Source organism: Herpailurus yagouaroundi, unplaced genomic scaffold, assembly GCF_014898765.1.
Source record: "Herpailurus yagouaroundi ecotype Mexico unplaced genomic scaffold, PumYag 191, whole genome shotgun sequence".
Classification (NCBI taxonomy): domain Eukaryota; kingdom Metazoa; phylum Chordata; class Mammalia; order Carnivora; family Felidae; genus Herpailurus; species Herpailurus yagouaroundi.
In genome coordinates, this window is record NW_024412422.1 from 17,637,920 (window position 1) to 17,649,232 (window position 11,313).

At 50.1% G+C, this 11,313-nt stretch overlaps 1 protein-coding gene across 3 annotated transcripts in view; it reads left to right on the forward strand.

Annotated features, from left to right (window-relative positions):
- GLT1D1 (glycosyltransferase 1 domain containing 1) overlaps nt 1-11,313 on the forward strand; it is a 93,287-nt gene that overhangs the window by 29,938 nt on the left and 52,036 nt on the right. For all 3 annotated transcript variants that reach the window (XM_040444104.1, XM_040444103.1, XM_040444105.1), the window contains 2 exons: nt 3,986-4,091; nt 8,161-8,212. In XM_040444104.1, the coding sequence (XP_040300038.1) occupies nt 3,986-4,091; nt 8,161-8,212 (158 nt within the window). The remainder of the gene's footprint in view (nt 1-3,985; nt 4,092-8,160; nt 8,213-11,313) is intronic.

The following is an 11,313-nucleotide window of genomic DNA, read 5'->3' on the forward strand; positions in this document are numbered from 1 at the left end:
TCAAGTATATGGGAACAGAACTTCACAGCTACCCTTGTCTAAAATATAATAGAAGACTGCTCTTGTCCAGGACGCCCCCTGGGGTCTCCTTCATATGCCCTAAATGGCGCACCAAGCAAGTTTCCCAGGCGACCTGACGTTGGCAGGAAGCTGCATGAGAAGCGTTTTGATGACGCCCTTTCTCCGTTTCTCGTTGAGAATCTGCTCAGGCTCGAACCTGGTGAGGAAGCAGGTGGTGCTGTGTGGCTGATAAAGGAGCCGGGTTCAGGAACCTGTGGTGTTTCTTCCCAGCAGACTATTGGGAATGAGACATGTCTAGCAGAGCCACTGATCTGTGAAATATGACCAGCCACTTGGGTGGCTCTGAGTAAATGCACTTGGAAATAGTTTGTATCCCAGTTCTCAGGCTCAGCTCATTTCCACAAGGCTGTTGGAAGATTGAACTTTTAGCAGGTATCGTATTAGGAGCAAGGGGTACAAAACTAATAAGCCACAATTCCTGTTCTCCGGGATTTTCCCACCTACAAATCAATCCCAAAGCCTTACGATACATGGCCTGGCATCCAAGTGCGGTGGGTGACTTCTGAGGAACTTGGAGAAGACGTTAGCGAGAAGGGCATGGCTGAGGGAGGTTTTGAAGGGTCAGTAGGAGTTTGCAGACGTTTATACACATCATGCTCTAGCAGAGGACTTCTAGAATTTTGGGTGTGTTGCTTTGTTTTCTTAACCGTAGAACAGGTGTTGAGAAAAAGATAGAAAAGTAAATGAAATATCCCACATTCCATTCTCCCAGGTGCTGACTTAATTCAGACAGCTTCTGGATTTATGTATTTTGAAACTTCTTCAGCGTAAAGCACACTGATACTGTATCACATGGAGTCCATGCTGTACCCGTACGGCTTATGCAGGGAGCCATTTAATCTCCTGAGTACGTCAGCCAATTGTGACCTCCATTTCACAGACGAGATGGCTGAGGTTCAGAAAAACTCAGTGACTCACTCAGTTATGCATTTTCCAAGTGGAGAACCTGGATTCTGAGCCAGGGTGGTCTGGTGTTAGTCTGATGTTTTTCCCACTAAATTAGGTTTGATATATGTGAGCGCTTGCCAGTTGGCTTAATTAACTAGCGGGGCTGATCATTTTCATTCCGGAACGTTCTCATAACTTTCGAGCAGCTTCTGTGATTACTCGGTGTAATATCTTTCAGGTGTCCACTGTTCTGTCTTTGGAGATTTCAAGGAACGAGACTTCCTCTGCGATTTTCTTGCCCCTCCTAAAGTGGCAGTTTTTGTCAGGAGGATGCCATCCATATTCGCCCCCTGTCGGCACTGTCACAATTCGCACAAGCCCAGGGGCACAATACAACACACATATATGGTTCTCCAGCTCGCCAGGTCACAGAGCTGAAAGGGATCTCATGGGGCTAAAAGCAAGATGTTGGTGGGGGCTGTGTTTCTCTCTGGAGGCTTTGGTGGCAAATCTGTTTCCTTATTTTCCACCTTCTGGAGGGACACGCACTCCCATCCCGAGAGCCGGTGAGGGTCAGTCTGGTCCTCCTCACATGGCGGCCCTGGGAGCTCATTGGCCCGCCTCTTCCACCTGTAAGGCCCCCGTGATTACACTGGCCTGCCTCGGTAATCCAGGATAATGTCTCGCATTTTAGGGTTAGCTGACTGGCCCCCTCGATTCTAAATAGCTTAACCTGGGGGCGCCTGGGTGGCGCAGTCGGTTGGGCGTCCGACTTCAGCCAGGTCACGATCTCGCGGTCCGTGAGTTCGAGCCCTGCGTCAGGCTCTGGGCTGATGGCTCAGAGCCTGGAGCCTGTTTCCGATTCTGTGTCTCCCTCTCTCTCTGCCCCTCCCCCGTTCATGCTCTGTCTCTCTCTGTCCCAAAAATAAATAAACGTTGAAAAAAAAATTTTAATAAAAAAAAATAAAATAAATAGCTTAACCTGCCTCTCCCCTGAAACATTCTTAGGATCCAGGAATTAGGAATGGACATCTTTGGGGCCCATTATTCTTCCCACCTCATACCTGCCTCCCGTCCCCAAAGATCGGTGTCCGTCCCACATGCTAAACCCATTCCCCCTGTCTCGGCATCCCCAGAAGTCCACACCCATGACACGCGGTGACTTATCTCTGCCGGGAGTGGTTTTCTACAACCATCTGTGGTTTTGGTAGAGGGCATACCTGTCCATGGTAAACAGCACCGACAACATAAAATGTTAGAGTGAAAAGTAAGTTTCTGTCCCATCCCAGATCTGTGGCCTTGTGGGTCCCTTGTCCAGAGGCAATGACAACCAGTATTTTGTGTATTCTTTCACAGAACTTATACATATATACAAATGTGTATTTATATATGTATATGTATATGTGTATGTATATATGTAGATACATATACATATATATATATGCCGGTCTGCACTTGATTTATCTCATGTGACAGTAGATTGTTTTGAGTCTTTTTGTGTCCGTGTAAACACACACACACAAAACATATGCGTCTCTTGTTTCTTTTTCTTTTTAATTTTTTTAATGTTTATTTACTTTGGAGAGAGAAACAGAGAGTGGCGGAGGGGCAGAGAGAGAGAGGGAGACAAGAATCTGAAACAGGCTCCAGGCTGTGAGCTGTCAGCACAGAGCCCGACACGGGGCTTGAACTCACGGACCGCGAGATCATGACCTGAGCCGAAGTCGAGTGCCTAACTGAGCCACCCAGGTGCCCCATTTTGGAAATTTTTTTAATGTTTATCTTAGAGAGAGAGAGAGAGAGAGAGACAGCACAAGCAGGGGAGGGGCAGAGAGAGAGGGAGACACAGAATCTGAAGCAGGCTCCATGGTCTGAGCTGTCGGCGCAGAGCCCAACGCGGGGCTCAAACTCATGAACTGCGAGATCATGACCTGAGCCAAAGTCGGACACTTCACTGACTGAGCCACCCAGGTGCCCCTCTTTTTTTCTTTTTTTCTTCTTCTTTTTCTTTTTTGCTAAAGGCTGGTCTTCACTGATGTATCTGAGTTGCTTCCCATCTTTGCTTTCCCCAGCCACCTCGTGGTGCCCGTGGATGCGATTCTTGGGCTGAGTGTCCTAGAGGCTGAATCCTTAGCCGTCAGATTGCAGGGAAAGGGCCACCTTGCCAGAGAGGAAAAAAGACGGAATGTGCTAATTTGCACTGACAGAAAGAACTCTCAGGCGAAGAAGAGGGAAGGCGAGTCCCCCGTGACCGACACACTGAATCTCGGGCGGGATGGCTGGTTTGAGAAATCCCAGTAGGAACACTCCGGTTCGAGCTGGTCTGTTTGGTGGCTTGCTGGCCAGTGTCTCCTGCAATTTTTGGCCGACTCTGCAAGTCCCTCTGGGGAGTCGCTTCTGCTAAGCACGTCATGTGGCTTGATCTGTTCACACCCGATGCCTCACACGTCTGAGCTCATCCAAAGTCCCCTGACTCAGCCTGTCACCAGCCCAGAGTGCTTCACTCCAAACAGACTTGCTCCCTGGCAGATCCCCTCTTCCTTTACATGTGCAGGGTCTCGGATGGCTCGGGTTCCTACAACAGCCCTGCATCATGCTCCCTGAAGCCATGGTGGCCCCGGGGCGCCCTACGTCTCCCCTGGGCCCTCGCTAGCACGGCACCTGCTACTCTGATCCCCAGCCTGGCTGCACGTGGACTGCTCCTTCTCCGTCACAGATGCCGGATGAGCCCGTCTCCAATGAGCTCGGTTCTGGTGGATGGTGGCCACAGCACTGGTTTTCACCTGTTAAAATTTAACGCTAATTTGATTTAAAATAGTCCTGGCACCCGTGGTCTGACATGACCAATCCCCGTGTCATGTTTATAACAAGGATACCTATTCTGTTCCTCAGGCGAGCTGGATAAAATGAAACAAACAACAAAGCATGGTCCCCGGGTTTCCATTGCTTGGGGGTGGGCTGGCGAGGGCTGTTGGCAAAGCCACGCTCTGCCTCACTAACTGTCATAATTTTGCAGGTCACGGGATTCCCTTTGGAATCATCTTCGGTGGAACCGATTTAAATGAAGATGTTAACCATGGAGAGAAGAAGAAAGTGATGGGGAAAGTCCTGGAAGAAGCCAGGTAATGCCTATGAGAACTTCACGGCCGGGGAGGGGGGGAGGGGGAGTTAACCCTTCGGGGCCTGGTGCATCGAAACCCAAAGACTCAGGAGGCAGTAGCTTGGGAAGTTTCCATCTTCACATAATGAAGCCAGTGTCTGCGTTTCATTTCTTTCTTTTCTTTCTTTCACTCGGCACGTTTGAATTCTGCCAGGAAGAGTCACTGTAAACAAGTCATGGCATGAGGATACACTACGGTTAATATTGGGCCAAGCTTCGTAGAACAGGCTGGAAGGCAGGGCCCTGCTGTCCTGTAGCACAACACACGCAGGTCCCAGATCTCGGGCGCACGAAGCGGGGTGTCTGGAGTGTTCTGAGCAGGGCTCTGAGCCGCCTGGGTTTCTGAGCTATGTGAAGCCATCCGGGACAGGGGTCACCAGCGGGATTGCTCAGCGGGGTGCCCTTTGACGAACACCTTCCTGTGTCCCCCTCCCCCGGCCCCTGGCATCCACTGTCCTGCTCTCTGCTTGTCTGCATTTGACTCCTTTAGACTCTCATGTCAGTGGGACCATGCAGTGTGTGTCCTTCGTGCCTGGCTTGCTTCGCAGAGCACAATGGCCTTGATCCGTGTTGTTACAAGATGGCAGGATTTCCTCTTTTTTCAAGGCTGAATAATAGGTCACTGTATGTGCTCTCTACATTTTTTTTTTTTTTTTTTTTTTTGGTGAAACATATACTACTTAAAAATTTTCAGTTTATTTGTTTATTTTGAGAGAGAGAGAGGCAGGGAGGGCAGACAGAGAGGAGAGAGAGAGGGTCCCAAGCAGGCTCTGCACTGTCAGCACAGAGTCCGACGTGAGGCTCAAACTCATGAACCGTGAGATCATGACCTGAGCCAAACCAAGAGTCAGAGGCCCAACCGACTGAGTCACCCAGGCGCCCCTACAGTTTCTTTATCCACTTGTCTGTCGACGGACATTTAGTTTGCTCCCACGCCCCCAATAAATGGCCAACCACAAAATGTCTGGTCCGTCTCTACCCCTCTCCCAGCTGGGAAGTCGCGGTCAGGGAATCCAGAACTCTTTGAAGCTTTATGTCACCGGAGCATTCCTGATCCCTTTAAAGACAGCACTCCAGGGTCCACGGTGCAGCCTAAGGCAGCCCCCTCCCCTTTTTATAAGGTGGGAGTCAGTCTTGCCCCTGAGAGCTGGGGTTACAGCGGTGTATTCGTCCATTTCAGACCCACTTCCTCCTGACAACACCCTGGACGTGAATGTGGGGACACAACCAAGTCCAAATAGACAGTTTACTGTGTGCGTGTGTGTGTGTGCACCTGTGTGTGTGAGGGAAAGGGAGAGAGGGAGAGTGAGAGAGAGAGGAGGGTTATACAGAGTTTGGGTTTATCTTGAAAGGTGATCTATCATTATAGGTTTTCTTTATGGTTCTTACGCCCTAAAAATCTATTACCCTTTGATTCATGCAGTTTACTCTGCACGGTCTTACAGAAGGAAAATAATTCTGCTTGGTAGAAACATTATTGAGTGAATTCATCTTGTGGTATTATCATTAGCATTATTCATTGTGTTGTTATTAAAACACATTGATTTTCATCTGGGAGGGGTATTGATTGAAGCCCGTGCGTGGGAAGTCGGATGAATCCTAGATTCCCCGTCGGACAGCACACGGCGTACTTCTCTGTAAAATATTGAACTTGTGTAGCTTTATAATGAGTTTTGTTTTTAATCAAATACGTTTAAAGTAGTTATATTTTTCTTCTAAAGTCTACTTTTGAACTTTTCCAACGTTTGGAACCTTTTTCCTCTCTGGTATAATATTGAAATTACTTCAGGGACGCCTGGGTGGCGCAGTCGGTTAAGCGTCCGACTTCAGCCAGGTCACGATCTCGCGGTCCGTGAGTTCGAGCCCCGCGTCAGGCTCTGGGCTGATGGCTCGGAGCCTGGAGCCTGTTTCCGATTCTGTGTCTCCCTCTCTCTCTGCCCCTCCCCTGTTCATGCTCTGTCTCTCTCTGTCCCAAAAATAAATAAAAAATAAAAATAAAAAAAAATAAATATTGAAATTACTTCAGCATCAGCTATTTGGGTCATATTATAATGTGGTAAGTATCTGGGACTTGTAAATACTAACTTAAGTAAGGGGTTTGAGGCCTGTGGAAATTGTTTTGTGAAGGATTGTGCAGGCTCACCTTAGAGAAACCTAATGTTGCCAAGCAAATGAGCAAAAGAGCTTATGTGAGATACACTGCCTCAGAGATAGTTTCGCCGCTAGGAAATACGTAGCGCGTGATGGGTTAAAGCCCATGGGATGGTGGGTCAGAGGGTTCAGCATCAATAATTTCAGAGGGTCTTTGAGCTACAGTGTCACTAAAGATGTTTTCCAGGAGCAAAATCACGAGTCAACGTGAGTATGTTTTGAAATGGCGATATTCGTCCGAAAGTGGGAAAGCGGTAGTTTTCTTGTTTTCGTAAGAAATGCATTATTTTAGGGTCACCTGGTGGCTCAGTCGGTTGAGCATCCGACTCTTGATTTTGGCTCAGGTCATGATCCCAGGGTCACGGGATCAAGCCCCACGTCAGGCTCCAATGCTGAGCATAGAGCCTGTTTGGGACTCTCTCTCTCTCTCTCTCCCTCTCTCTCCTCTCTCTCTGCCCCCTCTGTCTGCCCCCCTCAAAATAAATAAATGAATAAAATAAATAAATATGTATTTATTAATGTCGTTTTAAATTTATTTTCTTAGGATCGTGGGGTCAGAAGCTCTCTTAGTGGTCATCTGCTGGGTGGGTGGGTGCGAACCCAGGGCAGGGGTCTGTGTGGTGAGTGAGGGGCCCCGAGAAGGAAAGGGTCACCTGCCTCTCCAGAAGAAGCAGAAATGATGGAGCTCAGTCGGTGGTCCTGCTGGCTCCGGAGACGCTTACACGTGCCCTCTTTCTTTCTTTCTTTTTTCATGTTTGTTTATTTTAGACAGAGAGAAAGACAGAGCGTGAGCAGGGGAGGGGCAGAGAGAGAGGGAGACACAGAACCCGAAGCGGGCTCCAGGCTCCCACCTGTCGGCACAGAGCCCGATGCGCCATGAGCTGTGAGACCATGACCTGGGCCGAAGTCGGATGTTTAAACTGGCTGAGCCACCCGGGCGCCCCAGCACGTGTCCTCTGTCTGATGCAAACCTTCCCAAGGCTGTCGTTGTCCCCTTGACGCCTTGACCCCCTTGAGGCCTAGGTCCTGAGCGAATGGGGCGCCCGGGCATAAGGGGTCACGGGGCGGGGTGGGCGGGGACAGCCCCTGGGCGACGGTGCCCAACCCCCCTCTTCTGCGCTCGGGCCCACGCACCTGCTCTTCCTGTTGGGATGGACGGCAGGACTGCCCTCCGTTGGCTGGTTGGTTTGTTCAGTCCGCGGGTGTTTTTGCCGCTGTGTGGGTGCCGGGCACGAGTGCAGGGCTGGGGGCCTCCAGCGCGGAGCGATACTCTCACGTGAGGGGGGGGGGGCGGTCCTGCTTGCCAAATGAGGGGATTCACTTTGGGCAAAGCACCCGGAGGATGCTTTCAACACGCCCCACCAGTCCTGAGCCATTTCTCCCGGCAGGCGGCCCCCCTGAGATGCCCCTGGCTCATCCTGTGTGTACCCAGCCCTAGTTCTGGAAACACCATTGCTCAGTGAATGTAGACACGAACATTCCGTGACCACGTGCCTTCAGTAAACTTTGAAGACGTTAGCACCGTCCTCCTGTGCTGCAGTCAGGGCTAGATGGCCTGTCCTTGGATCTTTTGCTCGTCTCCCGCTTCTGGCTTTCCGGCTTTTTCCCGGCTTCCCCGACCTTGCATGGCAGGAACAACAACAACAACAACAACAAATTGAAATTCTGAGCTTCATTTGTTTATTCCCTGCACACCCAACTTGTTTCGATGCGCGTGGAGATTAAACCTGTTGGCCTCTGACCACACGTGATAGAGATTGATAGCACCTGAAACTCAGCGCCTTGCTGTCTCTGACCAGTGGTCCCAAAGAGCTGCTCCATGGTCATGCTAATTGAATTCTGCCCTAATTGTTTTCCTCATTTTTGTTCACTTTTACTAGATTTGCCGTCGCCTTCACAGAGTCAATGAAGGAAATGGCACAAACACAGTGGGTATGTATTTATTTTGTGATGTTATTTGGGCCGTGCTGGTGAGGTTGGGGGGGGGCGCTGAAGGCACTTTGATTCGAACTGACGATGTTCCCATGGACAATGCTTACTGTGGCCACAATAGTGTATTATGTTTCCCGTATATCGATGTTTTTTATTTGTGTAGACGCTCTTTTTTTGTTTGTTTATTTATTTTTGAGAGAGACAGAGATAGAACGTGAGTGGGTTAGGGGCAGAGAGAGAGGGAGACACAGAATCTGAAGCGGGCTCCAGGCTCCGAGCGGTCAGCACAGAGCCCGACGCAGGACTCGAACTCACGAGCTCTGACATCATGACCTGAGCCGAAGTCGGACGCTCAACCCACTGAGCCACCCAGGCGCCCCTGTGTAGATACTCTTAAGACGTCACTGATTTTTTTTTTTTTTTATATTTCTGTTTTCCTTTTGTGCGCTCAGATTGGGTGATTTACAGGCTGTGCTGCAAATGTTGCAGCCAACTCAGGTGCACGCAGAGCAACAGTCTTTTAGGCGGTAGATGTAATTTCCAAGGTTGGACCATTTATCCAAAGAGCTTTAAAGCGTAGAGGACTTTTCGTAGCTCTGCAAGTTAATTCCCTTATTGACTTCTTTATTCACGGTGGCTGGGGGGAGGGGGGCAGGGGAAGGAGCTGGTGGCAGTCTGAGTTCTCAGCGGGGAGTCACAGAAAGGCCTGGCAGAGCAGGCTGGAAATGGAAGGAGCCAACCCAGAGGCCGCTTTGCCTCCCGAGCCACAAGCACAAGGCTCTGCTCTCGGGGCAGGGGGGACCTGCAGGGAGCCTCGGTCACCAGCTCACCTGCTGTGCCCAGCACTTAAGCCCTTAGCATTTGTCCGCATTATTCCTGTTGGGAGTATTTTACAGGCTAGGCACTTTCTTTATGGGATTTCTGTAAGATTTGGTGCTTGTATGCTGCCGCGTCGGGACAAGGGCAGAGGCAGTCTTTCCTAGGACCGGTCCCTCACCAAAAGCTCTGGATTCTGTGGGCACGTGGGTGCGCTCACCCCCTCGGCCGGGGCGCACACACCTTCTTTCTTCACATCAAACGCTTCCCGGGCAGGAACTGGAGGTGGCCTTTTCTGGCGCAATTTAATACATTGAGCATCTCAGAAGGAAGATCGACGAGCTTCCTGGCCCTGAGTTCCATGTTGCACCAGTTTGCCCATCTGCGTCCTCGTGGCGTGCCGGTCCTCTGAAGTGATGCTCGTCCCCCTGGGGGATCCCGGGACTCTTTCAGGGTCTCCACAAAGTGGAGCCTATTTTCGTAAGAACAGGAAGCCGCTGCGTACCCTTCTCACCATTGCGAAATGAGTGTTGAGAAACACCGCTGACCGCTTTAGTCCCGGTGAAGGCCACCAGTGGGAGCCAGTAATAGTTGATTTTTCACACCACCCACTTGTAGTTTAAAAAAGAAATCCCTTTAAGATTTCCTTGCTGAGCCAATAATATTGTTTAATTTTATCAACTCTCAACCTTTGAATGTAAGTTTTTTTAATGTCCCGTGTAATGACACAGGGAGTCTACCTAAGGCTGTCTGCTGCCTTCTGAGTGAAGCATGGTGTTTATCTGGAGATAAAGGCGCTTGTGTGGTTGAGTCGCAAATGGAACCAGATACTTGAATGATTGGCAGACAGGCTTGGGCGTTTGTCAGACATTTTTCTTCCAAACGAGTGGCTCGAGCCAGTCATGGTAAGCAACACAGCTGGCATTATCTGTTGCCCACAATAACATTTGCCCTGTCGAGCAAAAAAAAAAAATCAGAATTTCGGAAAGCCACCATGCGGTCGACAGCTTCCCTGGTCATGTTAACACAAGACTCTCCTGCTCATGTTAACACATGAGATTTTTGTTTCGATGTTGTGTCACGAAATGCCTCAACATTCGGAAGATCTGCACCGCTCAGGGAATCCAGTCTTTTTCAGATGACGGAGGTGTGGCGTGTGACATAGTCGTGCACAGGTGAAGTAGCCGTCCAGAGTGCAAGATGGACCCACGGACTTTACTGGAACAGAGCATGATACGATTTCGGGTTCCTTTAGGACATTCCCATTGGTTGAGTTTTGGTGCAAGCATCTGAGAATAATGCTTGCAGTGATCTGAAAGGCCCCCCCTTTCCAGAGACCTCTCAGGGAGATGCTGAATTTCTTCACATTTCTTCACATACCTGAGTCCAAACAGTATCCTCAAACAGGTCCAACGGAGCAGCAGATCTGGGACCCCGCCTGTCTTCTGTTAAGCCAGACAGGAAAGGAAGCTTCTACCTGTTGAAGCGTATGTTCCTGGTCTGTGAATCTGTAGCCCTCCCCCCCCGCCCCCCCCAAGCTTCTCCATCTCCAATGTCACCTCTGTCCGTTGACCCTAAGTATAGATGTGTTCACTTACTGTACGTGTTAATTTTTGTTACGTAACAAGCCACACCAAACATAGCGCCTTAGATCAAACACTTGTTATTTATTCTTTGCGTTGCCTGGGTCAGCTCAGCCAGGCTGGGTAGTCTGGGGTGGCCACCTTGCTAACACGGCTGGAGCTTCGCTAGGATGGTGGGGACAACTGAGGCCTCCCCCCTCCCCGGTCTGCTGTCCCCCATGAGGCTCCGCAGCAGGAGAGAGCAGGCACCGGTGTGAAAGCTTTCAACCTGATGCTTGCCTAATGTTTGGCCAAAGCAAGTCAAGGAGTGGAGATAGAGTCTGCCTCATAATGGGAGGGGCTTCAAGGACATGGACACAAGGAAGGATGCACTTAGCGCCGATCCGCTCCTTCGCCCTATGTGGTTGTGAGCTCCCTGAGGACAGGGACAAAGTATGGGTCGCTAGTGCGTCCCCAGAGGGGTCACACCTCCTCGTGTTCAGTACACGCTTGTTGAATTGGATTTACCAAGGAAGGACCCTGCTTGAGAACTTCTTAATGTAGAGATTTCCACACACAAGCAAAAGCAGCAGGAATGGAAGAGTGAACTCCCATCACCTGCCACCTGCTTACACCCTTCAGTGCTTACTTAATCTACCGTCATTCTTCCCGCTCGCACACACACTCACACACACATGCGTGTGCCCGCACACATACACACAC